The sequence below is a fragment of the Bacillus rossius genome, assembly GCF_032445375.1.
Source record: "Bacillus rossius redtenbacheri isolate Brsri chromosome 9 unlocalized genomic scaffold, Brsri_v3 Brsri_v3_scf9_2, whole genome shotgun sequence".
In the NCBI taxonomy this organism is placed as follows: Eukaryota; Metazoa; Arthropoda; class Insecta; order Phasmatodea; family Bacillidae; genus Bacillus; species Bacillus rossius.
Window position 1 is genome coordinate 2,718,448 of NW_026962013.1, and position 27,934 is coordinate 2,746,381.

The 27,934-nt window shown below is 43.5% G+C and overlaps 1 protein-coding gene across 2 annotated transcripts; it reads right to left on the minus strand.

Moving 5' to 3' along the window:
- Nucleotides 1-4,609: 4,609 nt before the first annotated feature.
- On the minus strand, nucleotides 4,610-27,552 carry LOC134542870 (acyl-CoA Delta-9 desaturase). 2 transcript variants are annotated; one of them, XM_063387445.1, is made up of 7 exons: nucleotides 27,434-27,552; nucleotides 18,938-19,098; nucleotides 17,741-17,983; nucleotides 15,157-15,287; nucleotides 11,847-12,052; nucleotides 9,040-9,225; nucleotides 4,610-6,571 (listed from the first exon to the last, which is right to left on the minus strand). In XM_063387445.1, exons 3-7 carry the CDS (start codon nucleotides 17,943-17,945, stop codon nucleotides 6,175-6,177), a joined length of 1,125 nt encoding a protein of 374 aa, XP_063243515.1. In that variant the 5' UTR covers nucleotides 17,946-17,983; nucleotides 18,938-19,098; nucleotides 27,434-27,552; the 3' UTR covers nucleotides 4,610-6,174. The 2 variants fall into 2 exon arrangements, with proteins under 2 accessions (XP_063243515.1, XP_063243514.1); XM_063387444.1 differs by lacking the exon at nucleotides 18,938-19,098 and having other exon boundaries at nucleotides 27,434-27,551.
- Nucleotides 27,553-27,934: the final 382 nt, after the last annotated feature.

Below are 27,934 nucleotides of genomic sequence, written 5' to 3' on the forward strand. Positions count from 1 at the left end.
GGCTGCTGACTTGTGAGTCGTCTCGCCTGGGTGGCATGTGATTCGACACTTCTATGAGTGAGGGTCTCTAATTGGTAGGGAACGGAAAAATTCACGTTTTCAATGACCTCTAGGATAGACTCCATGATCCTCTATGTACTTGTAGAGATTTCACCTGTTGATTGGCTACTGACTCGTGACACCTGTTGACTGGACTGCTTGTGATTCGCTGCTTCTTTTGTCGAGCGTTTTTCATTGGTCCAGAGTCCTTCAGATAAACTGTTGCCCAATCACTGAAGCAGCAAGAAAGGCAAATGTATTTAGATTCTAGCCTATCGCGAAATGAACCCACTAATTTTTCAGGTCTCTACTAATTGGCCCTCAGTCTTCCAGATTAACAGTGAACAAATGACAGAAGCAGCACTAAGGTATAATAATTTGAATTTTAGCATAACACGAAATGAACCCGCGAATTTTTCAGGTCTCTAGTAATATACAGTTTATGACTGAATTAGTGGTCGTTAATTCCAGCCAATAAAAACGGACGAGAACGCAGCCATATTTATTTTATGTTTGAATTTTTACATTCGTGAGTATCGTCGGCATGTTTATAATAGTTGTTGATTAATAATTTGTTTAGAGTAACATTTTTATTCATGGGGAAATTTTTAATGCGCCTATGTACTTGAAAAACCAGACACAAGGTTACGATTGACCCTAAAAATTGCAAAATTTCATCTCGTAACCTGGAATCCATACATAATCGAGGATATTTAACTTAATATGAAAATACTAGGTCATGTAATGCTAATAGGTATAATGCATTTATAGCCACCATAAAATGGCTTTAGAGCGAGAAAATATATTTTTTATGAATCGTAAATACATATTAATATACTCGTATAATGGCAAAAAAAATCGGGAAAAAATCAGAATAATTAATTTACTAAATCATGAAAAATAAATATCCCGATCAAAGTTTTCATTTTTTGTTTTTCGTGCAATATTCTTCTTGGCATTTTATCATTTCTAAACATGATACTAGTAATTCTGTATTTTCTACTCATTTCGTACTACATCAAAACCTGCTTTCCCAACTGAACATTATTTTGCGCCAACAATACATTCTACTTATTGGCGCTTCCATTAGTTCTTGAGGGAAAATATAAAATATAACATCTGTTAAGTCTAAGTCATCATATGGCTCACACATGACCCGTCAAAATTCCTGCATGACAATAATTATAAACCATTCCACTAGTACACATAGAGTTACATGTAAAAAACCATTACACTACGTAGTATACATAGTCACATGTAAAGTACACGACAAATTCGTAATTTTGGGTGGAAAAACCCCAGCTCCAACTACGCTTGCTACCGTCCAGGACTGTGCTGAGTCGAGCGATGCTGGGATATATGGATCAGGGGGTTATCACTAGACAGGGACTACGCTACCGTCAATGACTGTGCTGAGTCGAGCGATGCTGGGATATATGGATCAGGGGGTTATCACTAGACAGGGACTACGTTGCGCTTAACGCACACTGACGATTAATCTGTACCAACATCAGAATGCCATCCATATTCATTGCTTTGTAGTTGGTAGTGTCAGAATCGTTAGTTACCAATTTCAAAGAAGAAGAAAACAAAAAAAAAAACCTGTTTAAAATGGAGTGAAATCTTTGTTTACTTCCATACTCCTAGATGCGGACTGCTCAGTCAAGCTGAAACACGTTACTGCCGTGCGTTTTATTTCCTAGCCTAAGTTAATCTAAGTGTGTAAGGGGGGAGGGGGTTCCAGGTTAGGGGAGGACCTAAGTGTTTCTCAGGCCGAAGCCTATAAACTCTACCATGCGGGGTATTAACCATGCAGAACAAGGGCGAGTGCATCGTATGCTTATTTTTTTTTTTTTTTGGCCAGCCATGGCAACGTTTTAGCCATGACTGACGCCCCTTGATTGCCTAGCCTAAAAGCTAACTAAAGTGAAACTTTCATAGACACAGGGAAAACCCTGGGCCGGGTCATGCGGCGATCAAAGAAACATGCATTAAAGCAAGAAAGAAAACTACTGGACAGGAGAGGAAAAAGGTCCAGGTAAGAAGAGTTGGGCGGGGCTGAAAGATTCAACCATGCAGGGGTTGGGTGGTCCGCATTGTTGTAGTTGGGCGCACCTGGGTTATTGTCAACCAGGGGCGGGCGACTTTAGACCAGTGTTGGTATTCCTGAAACACGGACTGTAGGGAAACTGTGGAACGTCACTCGCCACAGCAGGTCTCCTCTAGTTGGGAAGCCTTCTTTTCACAGACGAGAGAGCCAAACGTCCGATCGTGCATCTTCGGTTTTTTTTTGGTCCATTGTAAAAGGTTAGGTTAGCTACATTATAAATACTTTAAAACATTGTGGACGGTTTATTTGGTTAGGATAGCTACATTAAAGATAAGTACTGTGAAATCATGTAAACGGTTTCCTAGCGCTGGATAGCTACATATTAAATAGTTATTTGCTAAGCAACCATAAAATGATTTTACAGTATTTTTAATGTAGCTATACTTACCTAATGTAACCAACCTTCCACAATGTTTTAAAGTATTTATAATGTAGCTAACCTATCCTAGTTGACCGCAACATTTTAATGCCACACCTGTTTATACAATGAGATAGAACGGAAGAGGAAAAAAAAGCGAGCATGAACTTCGGGGAACTTCGGGTGTGGCTCTCTCGTCTGTGAAATGAAGGCTTCCCCCTATAGTTCGCAGTGTGCATTGTAACATGTATGGTCTCTGGTGCGGCTTGGACTGTGAGCTCCGATGCAGCGACCCCTGTTGGCAGACTGAGCAATCCAGTGTAAAGACTAGTTAGTCCATCTGCCGCGGGGGGCGTGCGCTACGGGAGAGCTGTTAGGCCACACAGCGCTGTATCGGCGGTTGACCGAGAGAGTTGGTCACTAGTTGGTCCAGCGACAGGAGGCTGTACGACGGTGGTCGGAAGCAGGGCCGGCGCGTCCGTACGGGCGAACTAGGCAACCGCCTAGGGCACCAAGTAGCTGGGGGCGGCGCAGCACGACACATAACAGCTCATATAACATGTTTAACGATCATTGAAACTAGATGAAAATGGATTTTTGTAACAGTTTGGAATGTTTATATTGATATAAGTAATTATTTAAAGTCCTCGATGACCTGTTTATGATTTGTAATAAGTAAAAAAGTAAAAAAAAAACACAAGCCTGCTTACATTTGATTGTTGACAAAATCTTAGGCTTACGTGATGTATTCTGAGGCAAGGACAATTTTTTTTTGGGTGTCCGGCGGGGAGGGGGGCATTAAGGTTTTTCGCCTAGGGCGCCAATTTACCTTGCACCGGCCCTGGTCGGAAGTGCGTGAGCCGACTCGGGCACCGCGTGAACGTCGGAGTACGTGTTCTTTGGCCAAGGACCGACGTCGAGATTGCAGGAGGCAAACTCAAGTATACCTATGCTTATGGGGTGCGTACCTGCAAATCGTCATCGTGGGGAAAGTACTCTTTCGATGGGACGTGAGTGCGAAGTTAGGAATCTCCCACAGTTTAAACTAAATCCAAAGGTCGTCTCCTGACTGGAACATTTTCGCATTTAAGGTATAATCTGTTTTTCTCGTGCGACTATCTGAAGGTCGTCGGATTCGACGACAAAAGCGAAGTGTAAATGGGGCGAGACAGTTCATAGACAGTCGCGTCGAGGCAAAAGGCTCGAAGTTGGATCTCCTCAAGAAAACCTAGAGTATTTTAAGAATGTTAACCAAGCCGAGAATAATATTGAACAGGTTGCCACCGTTTATAGACTATTAATATTTTCTTTAGATATTCAGAGGTGTTTGCAACCTTGATGGTAAAGGATTTTATGATTAAGTTGCTAAAGATTAATTAAAAACCTGCATGTTGAAATTGAACTTGAGGGTGTTTTTATTGGACTATAGCGTTTCACAAGTTTTCATTATTAATTTAAATATAATGTTAGGGGCGTAGCAAAAAAAAAGTTCTGTTGACAAAGTTGACCTTAACTCTGTTGTGTAACATAACTGCTAATAATGTGCTGTTAATGGCTCATTATAATGCCCAAGAAGTTAAAGTTGACCTTTATGGCGTATCAAGGTTGTGGTACAGAGTTGCCAAGAAAGAGTCTACGCACACGCTACTCTAATGATTGGTCCGGGGTCTACTCCTGCCAGTGGTGGTAAAGGAACAATGCTCGATTCATTGCTGACTTCTAGACTAGGTAGAACTATTTGAAGTCCTCGCAATTATATGTGAACAAAGTCTAAATTCTCTCCAATAATTGTTATTTAAGCTGGTTTTAGTTTAATATATGTAAAATTTGTATGTAAAAAAGTCTTTCTTGTCAAGCCATATATATTGAGGGAGATGAAAGATGTTATGTTGGCAACATACTTACCAATATCCGGACGGCCATGTTAAATTATGCGACCAGTAGACTTTTTATTAAGTGTTCGCACATGCACAAGGATTAAATGTCATGATAACTAAACCAACCGTGAGCTTCTTATTTATAACAAGTAGCATATATATATATATCTTAAGACCAAATTGAACTTAAAAAAAATTGTTAAAATGATTTACAGTACCGTAATAAATTAACACATATTCAAATTTATTGTTAAACTAGCAATTACATGTTTTTTCTTCTGAAAACAGTACTACATATATGCAATGTCAGTAAAACTAAAGTAACTTTTTGATACTGTGCATCTACAATTTGAATAAGTAAAATATATTATTTAAATAAGATGAACACCCAAGTTGATTGCAAAACATCACAGTCAATTCTAATAATTAAAATAATTAAAATTATATAATGAATTTCAAAAAACTGATTTAGTTTATATATATTTTGAACACCACTGAAAATAATAAAAGTTTCAAAAGTGTCTTAACCATCCTCCCAAAATATGCGAGGAAACATAAATTTATATCTGGTGGGAATCAGCGACAATTTGTAAACCAAAAAATTGCAGCATATTCTGTAAAAGCTCACGCATCTAGAAAGTTAGCAAAAGTAATTTTTTTCTCTCGCACGAATGTCACAGCAGGCTGGTTTGATGGGCTTCGTTGGAAGTTTGGAAGATAAATAAATTTAAAACAAAAAAAACATTCAAGTGTCTATCCTGAGGGCACTAACTGTTATGGGTCAAATTATAAACTTGTAAACAGAAAAAATTTCTATTCACGAATGTCTCAGTACTTAGAACACTGTATCTGAAGATAGTGTGCCGAATAAATAACTTGTAACAGGAAAAAAAAGGCTATTCACGAATGTCTCAGTACACTGAAATAAATTTTTGTAATTTTTACAAGGAAAATCCTTTGAAACCCTGTTGCCAAGGATATTACTTGTAAAACTACAAGGCAGAGTTTTGTACCATGTGCGATTTTTCAAGGCTCTGCCTTGTAGTTTTGCAAGAAACATTCTTGGCAACAGGGTTTCCAAGAATTTCCCTTGTAAAAGTACAAATTTTTTTATAGTGTATATAGAAGACCGTATATGCAGATATTGTGCCGAATAAATAACTTGTAACAGGAAAAAAGAAGCTATTCAGGAATGTCTCAGTATTTAGAAGACTGTATCTGAAGATATTGTGTCGAATAAATAACTTGTAACAGGAAAAAAAAACTATTCACGAATGTCTCAGTATATAGAAGACTGTGACTGAAGATATTTTGCCGAATAAATAACTTGTAACAGGAAAAAAAAGAAGCTATTCACGAATGTCTCAGTATTTAGAACACTGTATCTGAAGATATTGTGCCGAATAAATAACTTGTAACTAGAGACAGGAAAAAATTCGCGGGTTCAATGACCTGCAGGATGGACTCCATAGTTCTGCGCACACTCGGTCAAACGCCACCCACTCATTTGGGCTGCTGTAGTTGTGAGACGTCCCAACGTAGCAGCCTGTGATTCGATGAAGCTTTGGTCGGTTGTTTTTCCCATTGGCCCAAGAGTCGTCCAGGCGAGTTGCGAGCCAATGGCAGAGGCAGCACTGAGGTATATCTATTTGTATTTTAGCCTTTCGAGAAATGAATTCGCGTAATTTTTCCTGTCTCTACGTTGTAAACAGGAAGGAAGCAGTTCGCGAATGTCCGTCTCGACGTTGCGACCTCTGGAGATGATGAAGATCAGGAGAGAAAGGGCCTCGTCAGGTGCGCTTGTCGCGCTCGGGCAGCTCCGGAGTGCCTGCATCGCCGATGACGGGCCACGTGTCTGCGTTGAGGCGCTCCTTGGAGGGGCGCAGACCCCTCGCGTCGTAGTCCTCTTCCTCCTCGGGCACCTCCCCCGCGAGGTCGCCGTAGCGCGGGTGGCTGCCGTCGCCGTAGCCCTGCGCCACCCGGCGCACCAGCTCGCGCGAGGGGCTCTTCAGGTCGTAGGCCCAGCCGACCTTGGCGAACACGTCCAGGAAGAAGGTGGTCAGGTTGAAGGCGTAGCCGCCCAGCTCGGCCGCCTTGTAGTCCCAGGGGAACACGTGGTGGTAGTTGTGCCAGCCCTCGCCCATGGCGACCAGCGCCACGACGGCGTTCTCCGCCGGGCTGATGCGTCTTCGGGAGGACAACACACGGCGTCCACGACAGTCTCCGACCACATGCTGCCATCTACTCGCGCTTTCAGTGACCTCTGGGATGGACTCCATTATCCTCTGCACTTCTCAAGTAAACACGCGTGTTCATTGGGTACTAAACTGTGAGGCGTCTCCACTGGGTAGCTTGTGATTCGACGCTTCTTCGGTCGATGGTCTCTCATTGGCCCAGAGAGCTCCAGTTAAACCGCGAGCCAACAGCAGAACCAGCAGAATTGTACACATGTTTGAATTTCAGCCCATCACGAAATGAATCCGCGAAATTTTCCGGTCCCTGTTGATAACTACGTAGGGACCGGAAAAAAAATTTCGCGGATTCATTTCGTGATTAGGCTGAAATTCAAACACGTGTAAATTTCTGCTGGTTCTGCTATTCGCTCGCGGTTCAACTGGAGCTCTCTGGGCCAATGAGAGACTATCGACCAAAGAAGCGTCGTAATCACAAGCTACCCAGTGGAGACGCCTCACAATTTAGTTACCCAATGAACACGCGTGTTTACTTGAGACGTGCAGAGGATAATGGAGGCTATCCTAGAGGTCATTGAATCCGCGAATTTTTTCCGGTCCCTAATAACTAGGTACATAACACCTAAATGCTAGTTAATACACCCTGTAGCACCGAACTGCAAGTTATATGACAGAACTAAGAAGCATTTAACCTAAACGTAATTTAAAAAAAAAATCATTTTATATTCGAAATTCAAGGAATGTCATTTCTGTAAAAAAAAAAGTTGTAACAAAGTGCTTGGATCAGAAAAAAATGAATTCAATTTGTTTTATTATGCATTTATTCTTTAACCAATTACAATCAATTTTAATCAATTTCAATGTTCGGTATTTATTTTTATTGTTCTGAATATAAATGTTTTAAACCAATTTATTTAAAATTAAATTATCAAAAAACTGCAACATACAAATTTTACCCCTGTTTTGGTGGAGTAAAAATAAAAGCAATAACAACGAAATCCTCTGTTTTAAAAACTAATTGAACTAAAAAAACAACACGATAATCTGGTCTCTATTAATAAGTTTACATTGTGTGGGAACTGTACCATACAAATATGGAACATTTCATATCCAATGAAATTGTCCCTAAATAAATGTAAGCGATACCATGGATGCATGGTAAATATTTTAATATTTATTTAAAATACATAAGTTAGTAACTTAAATTATATGTTTAAGATTGCCATCAAAATATTTACAGGAAGGCATTGTATCGGAAGCACTGGCTACTCGACTTTGCAATGCTTTTTCATCTTCAGCTAAAACAGTTACGCATCCCTGTTCTACATCGTAGAATTGGACGATGTTATGTAAAAATGAGTCAACCCACAAACATTTAGAACTGAGTAAATTGAGCTCAAATTTGAACACACAATGACCGGCATTGTGATAGTTGAATGTTTTTGGCTTGATGGCACAGCAACGTGGAATTTAGTTTAAACATTTTTTCTACACAGTTATGTTATTAAGTCTTTGTTATTTCGTTGGTTAATTCAATTTTTCGTAACCCGTCCAACTATGCTAGTCCATTTTTTGGGGGATCATTTCCTCCTGCTGATTTTCATAAAGTATCCGCAGGCTACCACAGAAAGTCAAAGCACTCAATCATAAACTGACATGGCGGTAAACTAGGCCAGTTCATTCTTTTTTATTGGAAGCCAGCTATCATCTGAGAATTGTTTTCACCGAAAAACCAAAAAAGTCTTTGATCAGTAGATTTTTATTGTGAGTCATCTGTGATAAACACCCTGGGTCTAATTGTTCCGTTGCTTAGAATAAATCAACTGTATATGTACGTCCTACTCACAAAAATTCCTATGGTTATTAGAAAAGATTTTGTCGAAATGAAAATTTCGTTCAATTAATATAGATTATGATATTAAGGACTTATAAAGTTTTATTTTGTTACAAATCAAGCATTTAATCATTGAAATTTGATTCAATTAAAGTACACTTAATTCGTTGTAAATGGGTTATTCTCATGCTGGTTCATGTCATTTTAATTCATTTTATTTATTTAATTACATTTGGGTACAAATCATTTTATTTCCATTGTATCGAGTGATTTTGTTTGATGTATTAGGTTTCCGACTCATTTCCGTATATGTGGAATTATTTCATTTCCATTTGTATCGTTTAGAATTATTTCGGTTATTTTACATTAAAATGTACAGTAAGGAAACATTACCACACATTTGCAACCAAGTAACTAAAGATACTTGGTCCGTCATGTGGTCAAATTCAGACAAATGACTCCCCTGGGCTATGGAAAGACCAGGTCTTTTGAGCAGATTTTTATGAATGACGGTTTTCGCATCGCGCGAGCGAGGATTTCACCGCAACCCTGCAGGATTGTTACAACTGGTTAGCTCTCAGTTGGAGGTACACAGCAGCGAGAGGTGAGTCTGGAAGAGAGACACTCACTTGTCGAAGGGCCGCGTGCCCCAGATGTGAGCGGCGCTGTTCACCAGCCACGTGAAGTTAAGCCCCGACACGTACCGCACCACGCACAGACCCATGACGGAGTTGTACCACGACTCGCCCCACACGCAGGGAGGGACTACCGCCGGCAAGATGAAGCAGAACAGGAGCTTCAGCTCGGTGAAGTACCTGCAACACGTCACAACATACACTCGTCACCAGTCCGCGCGCTGGGGCCGGCGCGCTCTCTTCCTGCAACACGACACGAGTACCGCAGGCACACTATAGTTCCCATTGCTCGTCCCGTTGCTGGCTCAGCTGTTCGCAGCCACAGTCCACAGGCCACGTGATTGAATCGAATATTTTAGAAAGAACTTCCTGGTCATATTTTTTTAGAACGAAACTTGTTCTTAGCATTACTCCATATGTAGAGACCGGAAATATTCGCGGTTTCATTTCGTGATAGGCTGAAATTCAATCATGTGTATAAATTCTGCTGGTTCTGCTATTGGCTCGCGGTTTAACTGGAGCTCTCTGGGCCAATGAGAGACCATCGACCAAAGAAGCGTCGAATCACAAGCTACCCAGTGGAGACGACTCACAATTTAGTACCCAATGAACACGCGTGTTTACTTGAGAAGTGCAGAGGATAATGGAGGCTATCCTAGAGGTCATTGAATCCACGAATTTTTCCGGTCCCTATCCATATGATGTACTTTCCAAAAGAACTTCCCAAAATAGTTAAGTAATGAGCTGCAAGGAACCCAAAACCCCAAAAAATAATAACTGTAATTAATTAATACAGTTTTTTTAATTAATGAGTTACGTGCTGCTCATTATTTCACGTTTATGTAAAAATTTGGTTCTTATCAAGTTATTTGATAGAATTTTCGTAAATATAATTTATTTTGATTATATATATACTTCCATAAATATCTGTTAAGATTGCTAACTAATATTTCTCTTCGGTTTAAAAGATAGCGCAAATGTTTTATATCAGAATGGATAAGAATAGGAGCTTGAAACATATCACATAATATTCCAGGCCAAAGATCAATGTTAATATCTATCTTTTAAGACAAATCACCGGTTATCTTTAAATAAAGTATTTAATATTTCTTAGCAATGTAAGACTGGATACATGTTACAACCTTGTTTTTATAACAAGTTTTAATACTTACGTTTTTATTTGACTCCGTGTAATGCTTATTCGTGATCGTTTATTATTTTTTTTAAATTTTCAATTTGTTTGCATTTTTTTAAAAAAAGATTAGCCCACTAAGTGTAGAAACATAGTTCATAGTTAAAATAAATTGAATAGAGCTTGAATGAAATGAAAGACTGAATGAAGGTCGTGGCCGGATTCACCGACTACTTCCCGGCTCCTGGGTTTCACGGCCACAAGCCAAGAAGCATGTTCCGTGACTACGGAAGTTAAAAAGAATTCACCCGAAAATTGGTGAATTCTAGCAGCGCCCGGCACCAACTTGTGTCTAGACGGCCATCTAAATTTTTTACTGTCCTTTGTTGAACACAAAAGCTTGGAGAAAGTTTCGTCCCGCATCCAACCAACAAACAAAAAGAAAAAAAAAACACTGTGACATGTCCACGCTCCAAGTACAAACAAATGAGAAATATACACAAATGGTCCTTTTTTTTAAAGACACTGAACAAAGCTGTTAAGTTGAAAGCCGACCAGAAAGCACGAAAGGCTGCTAGTCAAAAAGGGGCCGTTCAAGTATTACGTACGCAGATTCATTACAATTATTTACCCCCCCCGCCCCCCCATCACCTTTGTCAGCAAAAGTAAGCAAAGCTCTTAACCCCCTCCCCCCTTGTCATACTTACGTAAACATTGTTATATGCATTTTTCTTTTAATGTGTAACCGCCCTGTTGCTTTATTCCAGCAACACCTTTTTTTATTGATTTATGAGCAGCAGTTATAATTCTAAAAAATAAGAAAATAGTACCGAAACGAAACAATAGACTGACGGAAGAAATTTATACATGTGAATAGCGTGCGGTAATACCCCTACTCGGTTGTAAGCGAGTACCTATAAGTATACATTATTTGTGCGAATCCCCAAAAATGCGTTTCGTTTTCAAACATAAGACAATGTGTGGGTTGCCAAATGTGTAAAAAAGTAAATAACTACTGCTGACGTAATCACCACCTAGACGACAACCCCCCCCCCCCCCCCCGCCACCATGTAATCATAAATAAGTAGGGACCGGAAAAATTCACATTTTCAATGGCTTCTAGGATAGACTCTACGATCCTCTATGTACTTGTGAAGATTAGGTACACCTGCTGATTGGCTACTGACTCGTGACACGTGTTAACTGGGAAGCTTGTGATTCGACACTTCTTTCGTCGAACGTTTTTAATTGGTCTAGAGTTGTTAAGATAAACTGTGATCCGATCACTAGAGACCGGAAAAATTCGCGGTTTCATTTCGTGATAGGCTGAAATTCAAACATGTGTACAATTCTGCTGGTTCTGCTATTGGCTAGCGGTTTAACTGGAGCTCTCTGGGCCAATGAGAGACTATCGACCAAAGAAGAGTCGAAATCACAAGCTACCCAGTGGAGACGACTCATAATTTAGTACCCAGTGAACACGCGTGTTTACTTGAGATGTGCAGAGGCTAATGGAGGCTATCCTAGAGGTCATTGAATCCGCGAATTTTTCAGGTCTCAAAAAATAAGCAAAGCAATGGACCCCCCCCCCCCCCCGGGCCAGACTATAGTGCTAACGTGACACTTGAACGGCCCCAAGCGGGAAAACGGAACGCAGCGCCGGTGTTACTTGGTGTGGAAGGCGACGACCGGGTCCTCCAGGATGTCGGTCATGTCGATCTGCCGTCCGCGGCGGATCACCTCCGGGTGTTTCTTCACCATGAGCCAGCCCACGTGCGCGAAGAAGAAGCCCCGCTTGGAGTTGTGCGGATCCGCGTCCGTCTCGCTGAACTTGTGGTGCACCCGGTGGTCGCGCACCCAGTCGAAGATGGTGTTCTGGAACACCGTGTCGCCACGTCCGGGGAGGAACACGACACTTCACACATCTTAAAATAAAAATTGATTGTCTGTAAAGTCGGTTTACGGACGATAGTTTTAACGTGACAACGTCATAACAAAACATTGATGAAATGGTTGCATACTTTTATGAATAAAATTCAATCATTTTTATTGAATTATCACTATTTTGTATGGATACAAAGAAGGAGTGAAATGAAATCTACAATTTAATTGATTCATTTACTTTTGTTCGCACTCATTATTAATTCAAATACGTTTATTACTTTAACGAAGAGATTATTTTAACTATAACTTTTATACATGTTTGCTATTTAACTTCTTCCAATCTGTCTTATTCTGTTAAGGATAGGACGATGATAGGAAAAGTAGGAAACGAATGGGAGTGTTTCAAGTTTAATGTTCCTCGAAAAAGTCAAATCGATGGTTGTTCGAATCGAGTGAAAGAGAGATAGATGCGGCGCAAGCGTACAATGAGCGTAACGGGACACATAGTAACGGGACAATGTGCGTAACGGGACACTTTTTCGTGGGTGCAGCCGGCGTTCATCGATTTATTAGACGTTGTCACGTCAATAATACCAAACAGTTTTACGTAAAAGATTCAACTCCGTATCTGGTTGGCACGAAGAAATCGGACTCTGCTACTGATTGAACTTCCAGAGGTCGTGGGTTAGAATCGTATCTGTGCACTTAAATTACTCTATCGTACACCAGCCTCACTAAGTCTTTAAGCATAAGCCGAGTACATCAATATTTTCTCAAAACAATTTTTTTTACTGTCGATTGTCTCAGTAAATGAGGCTTGAATATCTTAGCAGAAGCGTAGGTAACATATCTTACCAAATGCTGGGACTAGTTTAGTGATATGGTTAGTACCTTAATTGAGCTTTGAACCGTGGAAATTTAACATTTTAACGAAGATAAATAAAAATGCATAACTGTGTAATTTTGGTTTTTCAAAAATAATTTTATTGCTCCCGGGTCCAATATGAATCTACATATAATTTTTTTTTAACATATTTTCGTGTGACGTAAATTAATTAGTGTATGGTAAAAATTAAGCGTATTTTCAAAAGCTGTGCACAGAGTATGATTTCGGTAAATTTAAAATATTTTATTCCTAAACTTCGCTTCCCTCTGGAAATGAAGGTTACTATTTATCAAACATTTAACAAGTATGTGTGCTGGAGTACAATGTAAGTTCCATAAAACTATGCTACATTAATGATGATTACTGAGCATTGGGAAGCGCTCTTGGCACTAACGATTAGTTTCCTGTGACATGGCGCAGCTCGTTGTAAGCTCAGTGGCTTCCGCCTGGCGTCCCGCCACCCAGCAACCTGCAGTGCCGGTGAGGTAGCCTACCTCCTAGGCGCGCGTTTGCATTCTCATCTTCATCACAGGAGTGCTGTCATAACTAAGGTACACACAAGATATAATTGTCTAAGATATGACAGTTATAATTTATGACTTTCTAAGTTGTGTGTTTAAATGTTGTGGCAGTTCTAAGTTGTATGTTTCTAAGCTGATAGTTCTAAGTTATGATTTTCGAAGTTATTAAGATTATAATTTGCGTGTTCCTGCGTTGTGTATTTCTAAGTTATTAGTTTATACGTTAGACAGTTCTAAGTTGTATGATTCTAAGATATGATCGTTCTAATTTATGAAAATCTAAGTTATGTTTTTTTTCCAAGAATTATAAATTTTGACTGTTCCAAGCTGTGACTTTATAAATTATGTGGGTATCCCTTCATCACAGATCACCTTTTTACCAAACACGAACCAAAACTGAGACTTCCCGTAGGTTTTGTAACCGGGGATACATTTTGAAACCTTGCGATACATATTGTAACCGAGTGATAAATTTCGTAACCTGGTGATACATTTTGTAATCGATTGATAAATTCTGTAATAGTACAATACATTTTTAACTGGTAGATAAATTTCGTTACCGGTAGACAATTTTTCATGACTGAATAATTTTTGTAACCGAGTGATGAATTTTGGTATCGGGCGATACATTTGCTACATAACCATGATTGGTTCACATTTGATCGGATACTCTTAGAACGCGATTAATAAAAACACTTAGGAAATTTTGTATCAGAAGCTAAAGCTTTTATTTATGCATGTATTATGCAACATGTTTAAAGACACCCTAAGCTCTCTCGGACAGGGACTAAAACATAAATTAATATAGTATAAAAAAATCTGCAGTCATGTGTGTGTACGTATATCATTTAAAGTCTGTGTACTCAAAATTACTCCACAGTACATCGTCTCCACTATGTCTTTAAGCGGTAAATGAAGCTTTAAACTCTAAGCAGAAGCGTAGGAAAAAGTGATGCAATATTTTCTTTATTACCTTACCAAATGCTCGAACTATTGTTATGGTTAGTATTCTGATAGAACTTCGAACCTTAGATATGTAAAATTTTGATGAAGCAAAACAAAATCTACATCACATAGGCATCTACTTATAATGTTTTCCAACATACTTTTTTTTGACGTCAAATGGGACGTTATCAATCAGCTTACTGATGAAGTAGCAACACACGGACCTTTAAATATAACTAGTGGCTGGGTCGCGTACTTGGTAAAACTTATCCGTTCGTGGACCAAGAGAAGAAGCGAACTTTCAAGACATTAGCTGCTACAATTTACACTCGTGACATATTTCCGTGTATGACGCAGATCAAGACGAAGCACACACGGCAGGCACTAGCAGCAACAACGCTGCGGGAAGCCTAAGATGTACATCAAGTTCTGTCCCTGCCCTAACACGCCCGAATATTCACCTCCGGCCAACCTCGGGAAATGTTTTATTTTTGCGCAGGGAAAAAAAATTCAAATATTAAAAATGGTCGGTTAGGTTAGCTACATTTAAACACTTTAAAACACTATGGACGGTTAGTTAGGTTAGTATAGCTACATTAAAATAAACAGAGACATATAAATATATATAAATAAACCCGAGGTTGGCCGAAGGTGAGTATTCGGGCGTGTTCGGGCAGGGACAGAACCTGATGGACATCTCAGGCTTCCCGGCAGGCGGCGGGGGAACTGGCGGGAACGCTCACCTGGCCGGCCACGGAGTAGCACACGGCCAGAAGCACGCGCAGGGGCGTCCTGGCCTTGTAGGCGCGGTGCGTCCACAGCCGGTGCGCGCCGGCCGTCACGCCGAACCCGCCCACGCCGCCCACGAAGAAACCTGCGGCAGGAGTTGCGAGACAGTGTTCAAGCGCGCATTCTGCCGAACATTGCGGTGAAAATAACTGGCTTTGGCGAACTCAACCAAATAATATAAATTGTTTTCTAATACTAATTTTTACTTAAACAAAATAAATATATAAAAATTCCAAAGCAGTCACGAGGACTGTCGACAGAAGTAAAAAAGTTTTCCCGATTTTTACGAAAAAAATATTATTACACAAAAAATTTGTGGCGATTAACAAATTAAAGAACAATATATAAATGTTCAGTCCCACAGTAGCATCACTCTGACCACAGCGGACACCAATTGCTCTGTTTTGCAATCAAGGAGCGAGACACGTTATAGCTGTAGGCAGCCTCTGACGGGCCTCTGACGAGCCTCTGACGGGCCTCTGACGGGACTCTGACGGGCCTCTGACGCGCCTCTGACGGGCCTCTGACGGGCCTCTGACGGGCCCCTCACGGTCCTCTGACAGGCCTCTGACGGGCCTCTGACGGGCCTCTGAAGGGACTCTGACGGTCCTCTGACAGGCCCCTGACGGGCCTCTGACGGGCCTCTGACGGGCCTCTGATGGGCTACTGACGGGCCTCTGACGCGTCTCTGACGGGCCTCTGACAGGCCCCTGACGGGCCTCTGACGGGCCTCTGACGGGCGTCTGATGGGCCTCTGACGGGCTACTGACTGGACTCTGACGGGCCTCTGACGGGCCCCTGACTGGCCTCTGACGGGCCCCTGACGGGCCTCTGACGGGCCCCTGACGGGCTCTGACGGGCCCCTGACGGGCCTCTGACGGGGCTCTGACGGGCCTCTGACGGGACTCTGACGGGCCTCTGACGGGCCCCTGACGGGCCACTGACGGGACTCTGACGGGCCTCTGACGGGCCCCTGACGGGCCACTGACGGGCCTCTGACGGGCCTCTGACGGGCCTCTGACGAGCCTCTGACGGGCGTCTGATGGGCCTCTGACGGGCTACTGACTGGACTCTGACGGGCCTCTGACGGGCTTCTGACGGGCCCCTGACTGGCCTCTGACGGGCCTCTGATGGGCCCCTGACGGGCCTCTGACGGGCCCCTGACGGGACTCTGACGGGCCCCTGACGGGCCTCTGAAGGGCCTCTGACGGGCCCCTGACGGGACTCTGACGGGCCCCTGACGGGCCTCTGACGCGTCTCTGACGGGCCTCTGACAGGCCCCTGACGGGCCTCTGACGGGCGTCTGATGGGCCTCTGACGGGCTACTGACTGGACTCTGACGGGCCTCTGACGGGCTTCTGACGGGCCCCTGACTGGCCTCTGACGGGCCTCTGATGGGCCCCTGACGGGCCTCTGACGGGCCCCTGACGGGACTCTGACGGGCCCCTGACGGGCCTCTGAAGGGCCTCTGACGGGGCTCTGACGGGCCTCTGACGGGACTCTGACGGGCCTCTGACGGGCCCCTGACGGGACTCTGACGGGCCCCTGACGGGACCCTGACGGGACACTGGCGGGACTCTGACGGGACACTGGCGGGCCACTGACGGGACTCTGACGGGCCCCTGACGGGACACTGGCGGGACTCTGACGGGCCACTGACGGGCCACTGACGGGACTCTGACGGGCCACTGACGGGCTACTGACTGGACTCTGACGGGCCACTGGCGGGCCACTGACGGGACACTGGCGGGCCACTGGCGGGCCACTGACGGGACTCTGGCGGGACTCTGACGGGCCACTGACGGGACACTGGCGGGACTCTGACGGGACTCTGACGGGACCCTGACGGGACACTGGCGGGACTCTGACGGGACACTGGCGGGACTCTGACGGGCCACTGACGGGCCACTGACGGGACTCTGACGGGACACTGGCGGGCTACTGACGGGACTCTGACGGGACTCTGGCGGGACTCTGACGGGCCACTGACGGGACACTGGCGGGACTCTGACGGGACTCTGACGGGACCCTGACGGGACACTGGCGGGACTCTGACGGGACACTGGCGGGACTCTGACGGGCCACTGACGGGCCACTGACGGGACTCTGACGGGACACTGGCGGGCTACTGACGGGACTCTGACGGGACTCTGGCGGGACTCTGACGGGCCACTGACGGGACACTGGCGGGACTCTGACGGGACTCTGACGGGACCCTGACGGGACACTGGCGGGACTCTGACGGGACACTGGCGGGACTCTGACGGGCCACTGACGGGCCACTGACGGGACTCTGACGGGACACTGGCGGGCTACTGACGGGCCACTGACGGGACTCTGACGGGCCACTGACGGGCCCCTGACGGGACTCTGACGGGCCACTGACGGGCTACTGACTGGACTCTGACGGGCCACTGACGGGCTACTGACTGAACTCTGACGGGCCCCTGACGGGACACTGACGGGCCCCTGACGGGACACTGACGGGCCTCTGACGGGCCTCTGACGGGCCCCTGACGGGCCTCTGACGGGACTCACCCCAGAGGAAGGTCCAAGGCGACACTTGGAGCGGCAGGAAGATGAGGGACTCAAGCGCCAGCAGGTGCAGCACCGCGATGCTGACCACGTTCAGCCAGATGATGGTGGGCGTCCACTCGGCGTCGCGACGCTTGTCCTCCTCGCCGGTGTTGTTGTTGCCGCAGGGCGCCGGCGCCTCCGGCTGTGACGTCACGTTGGGCGCCATGCTGCCCGCCAGCTCGAGCTGCTCCGGTGAGCCGAGAGCTGCGACAAGAGCACGGGTACTTGGGTACCACCGACGCAGTGATCTGCACCAGAGACCAACTACACCAACCAAATCTGTATCAAGAGTACGAGAACTTGGGTTATATTAAACAAATTAAGAATATATTTTTTTTCTTATTTTTACCTGTGAAATCCTTGATTTACAGTAGTTTTAGCAGTTGCATCTTTACTGTAGATAGATTTAGTTATATTATTTTATTGTGTTATTTTATTTTGCGATGGCGTGCCGCCGTAACTACATATGTACATCTTTACAAAGTTGGCACATGCAAGATAAGCTTTATAAATACTATAGCCAATAAAAAACATAAAGTACCTACTTACAAATACAGAAAATACAAACCAAACTAACAAATATAAAAAAATCCATCGTATTCATCACGAAAATGTTTTAAATTTGGAGTGTCTCCTAAAAAAAAACTAACAAAAATGAATTATTACATGAAACATATGTAGATCCAACAACATATACATTTGGCGTGTCTACACTCCATGCCTGGACTGCGTGCTGCATACATCTTACAGGCTGGATACAACGAGAGTGGCATGTCCGAGGAGTAAGTGATAGATCGAAGTTCGAGATGAAAAAAAAAATTAAATAAATAAAAAAAAGCAAGGATGAGCACGTGAAGACGCGTCTATAACTGGAATTAATTAAACTCTTATTAGTCACTTTCGTGTTATCCTAGTAGCCAAATAGAGTGGTTACCTTATTAACGTTGAAGCATTAAAAAATATACTGAACAGACTAGATTTGCTTGGATCTATTCGTGGTTCCATATGACTGTCACTGTTCACAAACTCTTGGTTACATCGTCCTGCCGTCATAGAGTCATGGTTATTGTCCACTGGACAGCTGTCCGAATAAGACCAAGAAGTGTAGGCGATTCAGGGTAGGATATACAAGGGAAAACATCGAGATCAGCAACAAACCAGGATCTGCTGAATCGCCTGCTGATTTGTTCAGATCCCGCTATCTCTGCTCCGAGCAAACGTCCACAAAGAAGAGTGGGAAGATTATCTTCTCAACAACTGCGCTTGTTGACGAAATCCAACTCCTCACACCACCACGTTCTGTGCGAATCGCCAAGTACCTACAAGTGACACAGACAATTATGAAATGATAACTAAATAGTATGTTGAAACTGGTCAGTTCTTCTGAGAGTTGACTCGAGTTACTAATAATCCGTTTTGTCAGGTACGGTTATTATTTTTATTGTTGTGTATAAAACATGAGTATCGTGTAATTTTTTTCTTGTATAACTAATTGTTTACACATGTGATATTTTACGCTCTGAATTTGCTCTAATTCGTTTCACTGTTACTATAATATTTTATCTAGCATCTGTTACAAAGATTTATGTTAATTTGACTTTATATTTTTATTAAGTAGGCTACTTAAACTTGTGTAGTCAAATTTGGGGGGCCAATTTATAAGTTATATGTAGAGACCGGAAAAATTCGCGATTTCAATTAACTGTAGGGTATACTGCATGATCCTCTATGCACGCGGGAAAATTACATTTGCTCATTGGCTGCTGACTCGTGACACCTGTTAACTGGGACGCTAGTGATTCGATACTTCTTTTGTTAAAGGTTTTCATTGGCCGAGTAGCATTCAGATAAACTGTGGCCCAATCACTGATGCAGCAAAAGGGCAAACGTTTTTGGAGTCTAGACTATCACGAAATGAATCCGCGAATTTTTCCGGTCTCTAGTTATATGTTTTTAAGTTTAGCGTGATTTTAAAATGCTGTTTTGTATTGATCAGTGGATGTTGAGAAAAATTTCTTGAAGTATTGTTTATACATTAATGTTCAAACTGCAGTGAAGGAAAAAAACTCATACAACTGCTCCGCAAATAAGACCAGTGTGACTTAAAAACGAATTCAAATAACTAAAGCTTGCTGACATTTGTATATTTCAGTGTTTGATGCAAAAACATTGTTCACTTCAAAGGACGGATAAATACTTCTATGATAAAAAAATTAATTGTATAAAAATAGTAAAAAAGTTAAAAGTAATATTTTCATATTTATTACTCTTTTATTTGTATAAACATATCAGCTAAGGAATATCCACTAACAGGTAAAATCTGTCCTAAAAATACCCCCATTAGATATGCTGTTTTGCAAAGTAAAGGAATTTCAATTAAATAAACCATGAATGGTTTTTTTTTCTAAAAATAGAGAAAAGGTTTTATGGTTTTATTTTCCGACCAATATCGTTTTTAAAAAAAGAGATTTCAGTATTATTGATTTGACTTTTTATCAAATCTGTTTATTAAAAATAATAGCATATTATTGGACAAATATAACATTTAAATGTTCCGTGCAACTAATTTTTCCAAAACAGTGTCATTTTGACTGTTACTTGATGCACTTTTACAATATAATGATTTGTAATAAGCATGTCTACTTAAATATTCGGAACAAATAATGTACTAATTTCTCAATATAAAAATGAGTTGCCAATAACAGTGGCAAAATTAAAAAGAAGTAAACATTTTCATTTTTTTGTGCATAAAATATGGTACAAACTTAATGTTGAATAAATTACTTTCATTAAGTTTAATAATTAAAAATTATATATTTGTCATCAGAGTTAAATTTTGATTGAAAATGATGATTCGTTTCATGATTTTAATAGCATTGCGGTGCTCTGTGGTGTTTTGGAGTGAATTTCAGTGTTACGTCGGTTTGATCGAAATTTGCGATATAAACTTCTCCATATCTATGAATGCAATGTATAATTTATTGTCAAAAATCACTTATTTCACTACTATAAAATTTAAAAAAAATAAACAGCAAATAAAAGCAAAATATATGCATCATATGCTGGAGTTTTATTTTAATAAAATTTCTTGGAATACGCCATTGCAGTTTGGCACTGTTTGTCATGGGAAAACTTTCAGGAATGCAAATTAAGAAATAAAAATGAAAACGCAATCCCACAGGGAACTAGCCTAGATCAGCTGATGTCGAACAGATAAACACAACGATTAACCTAAATTGGCATTAATGTACAACACAAGGACGGCAGCACAGACTGAAATACCAGACAGCACAAGAATTCCGTAGAAGTAATTTAGTCATGGAAAAAAAAAACCGCAGACGAACACAGTGGGGTAACCACGACGAGACAGTTACAACAATCACAGTAAATGCAGACAGGCTGTTCGTGCCTGATGACGGGGACTAACTCCAGCTCCCGAAACGTCGCAACTGTTTCGACATAGGAAACCTGCCGTGTTCGCCTGTGCTGCTGTCGCTGAGGGTGTCCATAAAACCAGTTTAGGTTCGTCGTCGGGATTATCTGCTTGACATCAGCTGATGCAGGCTTGTCCAATGTGCAGGGCCATGACTAGGGACCGGAAAAATTCGCGGATTCAATGACCTCTAGGATAGCCTCCATTATCCTCTGCACTTCTCAAGTAAACACGCGTGTTCATTGGTTACTAAATTGTGAGTCGTCTCCACTGGGTAGCTTGTGATTCGACGCTTCTTTGGTCGATAGTATCTCATTGGCCCAGAGAGCTCCAGTTAAACCGCGAGCCAATAGCAGAACCAGTAGAATTGTACACATGTTTGAATTTCAGCCTCTCACGAAATGAATCCGCGTATTTTTCCGGTCTCTACTTATCAATAATCAATCGGTATCTTAAAAAAAAATGTATATATATATTTGCAATATTGGATGCTTAGTTATATATGCACAAGGAAGGGATACGATACAAATAATGTTTTTTTTTTAACTCCACCATGGACCAATAGACCGTGGAGGTATTCCTGTAAGGAAAGGTGGGTCGCCAGGTGGAAAAGTTTGGGAACCACTGGTTTATAGAATGTGCAGGCTGGGGTTTCGAACTCGGTCCCTCAGAACGCTGCGCCGGTGTGTGAAATGGGGGAACCTAACCTACAATAGGGGTAAGGGGGGGGAAAGCCTTAATTTCACAGACGAGAGAGCCAGACCCGAAGTTCCCCCTAAGTTCATGCTCGCTTTTTTTTTTCCGTTCTATCTCATTGTATAAACCGGTGTGGCATTAAATTTTGCGGCCGATTAGGATAGGTTAGCTACATTATAAATACTTTAAAACATTGTGGATGGTTGTTTATATTAGGTAAGTATAGCTACATTAAAAAAAACTGTAAAATCATTTTATGGTTGCTTAGCAAATAACTTTTAATATGTAGCTATCCAGGGCTAGGAAACCGTTTACATGATTTCACAGTATCTTTAATGTAGCTATCCTAACCAAATCAACCGTCCACAATGTTTTAAAGTATTTATAATGTAGCAAACCTAACCTAATTGACCATTAGTTATCATGAGTTAACATGAACAAAAAAAAAAACGAATATGCACGATCGGGCGAATGGCTCTCTCGTCTGTGAAAAGAAGGCTTCCAACAAGAGGGGCGGGGAAGAGGGGACCGCCGATGCGCAGTTGTTTGTTCTGCCGCCGTCAGCGCTTCCCGCGCGGCGAGTCGGCAAAACAGCCCGCGCTGCCCCACAAAGAGACACCTCGCCACGTAAGCAGTGTCGCTATTGCACACACGGGGACTCGCCCCTGCCTGGCTGGCTTCCGCGCAACACATGTCCGCGGTGATGCCGTGTTCGTGTGTCCCGGTACCTCCAAAACCTCAAGTCTGTTGTAAGCAATTAGTTCCTTGGATAGCTTCCCCGTTATCAACTGCGCACATTAACAAGCACGATTAAAACCAAATAAAGTCACAAATGATTGAGTATTCAATTATATTTTCGATGTACGGATGCTTAAATTAAACATAAATTAACACATAAAATTATAACACACAATATTATTACTAAGTACTCGGTTTTACAAGATCTTTCTTGGCAACTGGTTTCCGAAACAATATTTCGTGAAGGTACACAATTTTTGTTTGTTTGTGTAGACTAACTATTCTGTGGTGACGAAAACGCAATTCTGTAGCCTCAACAAAACCATTTGTTAGTGACGACAAAATGATCTGCCACCAAAACGACACCTAGTGTAGGTTAAAATTTGGTTTTGTTGACAACGCAATATATTTGATAGAGTTTCCGTTAGTTCAGTAACCAAACTGAAAGTTAATTACAGTATTTGCAGGTACAGTCAGTACCATGAACGAGTGTACTTTCCGATGGATTCATGTGGTGTTCTTAACTGTCACCATGCAAATTATCTCATCAGGTAAAAAATGAAATGATATTGAAATGATATTTCGAAAGAAACGAGGGTTGCTATACAGGAAGACGTCTCTCGGCACACGTTCAGTTACAGCTTTCTCCTCTCATGCCGACGGTGGAATGACATTGGGAGTTTAATAAGTGTATAACCGAGTGGGTGCTGACCTCTATGACCCCGGGCTGACAGGTGACGTCAGAGAGGCCCAGCAGAGGGGAAGATGTCGTGATGTCGCCCCAACCAGAAGCTCAGTTTGGGAAAGATCACACCATGTACAATGTACTGGCTGGTACAGGAGAGCAAAGTCTACCTTGTCACCGATAACTAGAGACCTGAAAAATTCGCGGGTTCATTTCATGTTATGCTAAAATTCAAATAATTATACCTTAGTGCTGCTTCTGTCATTGGTTCACTGTTAATCTAGAGGACTGAGGGCCAATTAGAGACCCTCACTCATAGAAGTGTCGAATCACAGACACTCAGTCGAGACGACTCACAAGTCAGCAGCCAATGAACAGGTGGCATTTGCCCGAGTGTAGAGGATATTGGAGTCTATCCTGGAGGTCATTGAACCCGCGAATTTTTCCTGTCTGTACCGATAACATACCTCGCTCGGTTACAATCTCTCTATTTCTTGGACTCACTAACCCGCCTCGTCAGGGGTGTATGTGTGTTAGTGAGGCGGGATGATAAGCGCGACGCTCGTTTGTATTTCTAGCGCGGTATAGCCTCTAAGCGCAAGGTTCTCAACTGGCGTGCAGTCTTCTCGTAGTCACAGGACAACTGTGAAATTTTGAGCGGTGACCGTAACATTATACGGCGGAGAAATGAAGATAAAGGTGTAATGAAAAGTCTCCTAAGTGGTTTCAAGAATTTGTTCCAGTTGTTTCGGAAATGTATAAAAATCACGGTGCTGCCAAGTGCGACACATATGTAAAGAGAAACTTTCTAGTATTACCTGTTTTAGATTTTTTTTATCAATACGGGCAGTATTTTAATAAAATACTAGTCGAAAATCAGGTCCATAGAGGGGATTTCAATATTTTTTCAAGTATTTTTCGGATTTTATCGAAGCCGTTTCATTATATAGTTTAAAATTGCAAATGGAATGATCCGGTAGTCGACGAAGCTGCTCCGGCAGTGAATTCTAGCGGCGGGTGCGGAACTACGTGTGGTTCGCGTCCAGAGATGTGTTGAAAACACAATTTGCGTGTATATTTGTCATGCTCGACATTACTTAAAATAACAGTGTCAGAGTTTCGTGTTGTTAAGTGTATTTGCAACATGAGAACACGTGAATTTGTTCGTTACCGAGTTTAGATATTACACATCTCAGGCGAGTACTGAAATTAAGACTAGATCACATTTCTTTTTTGCAGCAATTCCTACCAATGATTAGAGACTGGAAAAATTCGCGGGTTCATTTCGTGATAGGCTGAAATTCAAACATGTGTACAATTCTGCTGGTTCTGCTATTGGCTCGCGGTTTAACTGGAGCTCTCTGGGCCAATGAGAGACCATCGACCAAAGAAGCGTCGAATCACAAGCTACCCAGTGGAGACGACTAACAATTTAGTAACCAATGAACACGCGTGTTTACCTGAGAAGTGCAGAGGATAATGGAGGCTATCCTAGAGGTCATTGAATTCGCGAATTTTTCCGGTCCCTACAAATGACATATTTCGAGGCATGATGTTGTGACGATTCACCGTGCAGAATAACTAGGTGGTGACAGCGGAGTTATTCAGCACGCACGTGGAGTGAGTGTGGTCGTGACAGGAGTCATCACGTGGTGTGGTGGGGGGGAAGGGGGGGGTGAGCATCTCGCAGGGGCGTATCGCCGAGTGAGATCCAAGTCCAGTCTTCCTCTGCTCGGTCTGTACACATCTGGACAGAGCCGCGTGACGCCAGCTAGCGCAGAACCTGGCGTCATCGCGCCGTTTGACTGCTGAATGACTGACGAGTGAAAGGGCCTTGTAACCACCCCGGGGAGTGTTTGGAGCTGGGGGGCGGGGGGAGGGCAGATAAACACGGCGGGAAGAGATGAATGCATGCTGAAATAGAAAGTTACGCTGGCTCCAGCCATAAAACTGCGACTGTCTTCAGGTGCCGGCCTAACTTTAACACATGGTCCGCTAAGTGCTGGAAGTTAGCACCAGCAGAAAAGCTGCGCATGCCACCTAAAGGGTATTTTCAAAGCAGAGGTTGAGGAATTGCGCTGGTATTCATTCGCCGACGCGTGTGCGCTACTCTTCAAACAATGGGCCGCACAGCTCTCGCAGGACCCGGGTCGACGATAAGTCTGTGTCGATGGAGCCGGGTTGGCACAGTGGTAAGGCACTGCACTCACGTTCCAAGAGGACTCGGGTTCGAATCTGTTAGTCCACCTTATTTCTGTTTCCCGCCGGTTCCTCGACATCAGTCCAGGCACCTCGCCACAGAATCTCTGTCTGTGTCACGTCACCGCGTCTAAGGCCTCGTTGTCAGTGAGGCATTAAGCCTACTTAAAATAAATAACTAGGGACCGGAAAAATTCGCGTATTCAATGACCTCTAGGATAGCCTCCATTATCCTCTGCACATCTCAAGTAAACACGCGTGTTCATTGGGTACTAAATTGTGAGGCGTCTCCACTGGGTAGCTTGTGATTCGACGCTTCTTTGGTCGATAGTCGCTCATTGGCCCAGAGAGCACCAGTTAAACTACGAGCCAATAGCAGAACCAGCAGAATTGTACACATGTTTGAATTTCAGCCTATCGCGAAATGAATCCGCCAATTTTTCCGGTTTCTACCTATTGGCCTAGAAGTTCATTTGGAGGTCACTGTACCAATTACAAACATTCAATCACAGACAATACAGTTAAGGCGTCTCACAAGTCACAAGCCAATGAACAGATGGCATCTGCCCCGGTTGTACAGAGGACTACAGATTCCGCTTTATCTCATTTAACCCACGATTTTTTTTCCAGTTCCTAGTCATAGTACTTTGAGAAATATCCTGTCACAAGTATACTCGTAAAAACCAACTGTGTCCCCCGATGAAGCATATCTTCAACACCTCTTCAACACCTGGGTAGCGCTTCTGATACACGTGAATGCAGCATGGCCTTCAAGAGCACGAACTCTAAGGGAATGCTGGTTTTGCCATAGTATGTTTGCCAGCAAATTTGTCTTCATATCATTATTCCAAAACTCTAAATGTTAAAATATTAGTACTACTGCGAAACAGTGAAATCTGACTGCAATTCTGTTTGAAATGGCCATCACTGAAGAATTTTCATGAGACACGCAGTTAAAATCAAAATGCTCTCCAGAAGCTTCAACAGTTTCACGTCATTTATATTGTGCACATGTCTATCACGTGAGCACAGGGGTGAACCCAACTGTGCCTCAGGTAAGAAGGGGGGAGTGGGGGGAACGTAACGTGGTTCCACGGACAGCACCTGGACTAGTGACGTGGTCCCACGGACAGCACCTGGACTAGTGACGTGGTCCCACGGACAGCACCTGGACTAGTAACGTGGTCCCACGGACAGCACTTGGACTAGTAACGTGGTCCCACGGACAGCACCTGGACTAGTAACGTGGTCCCACGGACAGCACCTGGACTAGTAACGTGGTCCCACGGACAGCACCTGGACTAGTAACGTGGTCCCACGGACAGCACCTGGACTAGTAACGTGGTCCCACGGACAGCACCTGGACTAGTAACGTGGTCCCACGGACAGCACCTTGACTAGTGACGTGGTCCCACGGACAGCACATGGACTAGTGACGTGGTCCCACGGACAGCACCTGGACTAGTGACGTGGTCCCACGGACAGCACCTGGACTAGTGACGTGGTCCCACGGACAGCACCTGGACTAGTGACGTGGTCCCACGGACAGCACCTGGACTAGTAACGTGGTCCCACGGACAGCACCTGGACTAGTAACGTGGTCCCACGGACAGCACCTGGACTAGTAACGTGGTCCCACGGACAGCACCTGGACTAGTAACGTGGTCCCACGGACAGCACCTGGACTAGTAACGTGGTCCCACGGACAGCACCTGGACTAGTAACGTGGTCCCACGGACAGCACCTGGACTAGTAACGTGGTCCCACGGACAGCACCTGGACTAGTAACGTGGTCCCACGGACAGCACCCGGACTAGTAACGTGGTCCCACGGACAGCACCCGGACTAGTAACTGGTCGCACGGACAGCACCTGGACTAGTAACGTGGTATCACGGACAGTACCTGAGCTAATGGCGATGCCTCTGCAGGCCGTGTCTCAGGCGTGTTGTCGCGACGAGCTCAGGCAGAGGGACTGGCTCAGCTGTCTGCTGCCCGGGTGGTTCTCCTGGCAGGGGGGAGGGGAGACACCCTCTGACTGCTGACGGCGGACATTCCGCCCACTTTCCCGTCGGCACGTGGCACACCCCCCCTCCGCCAGGCACACCACCATTGCCACACTCACACGGTCCTCCCTCCTTCTGGCCACCCTCGCTATGTGCTCATCAGTCATGTCTTCCTTTACACTTCGCCTAGTTGAAGGTGCTGGCGTGGGGTCGTTACCACAACGCCGAAATACCACAACGCCGAATACCATAACTCTGAATGTCAAAATTGTCCACAACGCCGACAGCTAGAAAACTGCTGTGTACTACAACGCCGAATTACCACAACGCCGAAAAATGATTTTGCGGGGAAGGGGGGGCCACAGGAGCCAAATGAAAAACAACTGAATGAATTTGTGTG

Coding starts and splice junctions, on each gene's coding strand:
- LOC134542870 (XM_063387445.1), bottom strand. CDS start 17,945: ATGGCGCCCAACGTGACGTCACAGCCGGAGGCGCCGGCGCCCTGCGGC. Junction 12,053..15,156: donor GCTACTCCGTGGCCGGCCAG/GTGAGCGTTCCC, acceptor ACGGTGTTCCAG/AACACCATCTTCGACTGGGT. Junction 6,572..9,039: donor GGCACGCGGCCCTTCGACAA/GTGAGTGTCTCT, acceptor GTCCTCCCGAAG/ACGCATCAGCCCGGCGGAGA.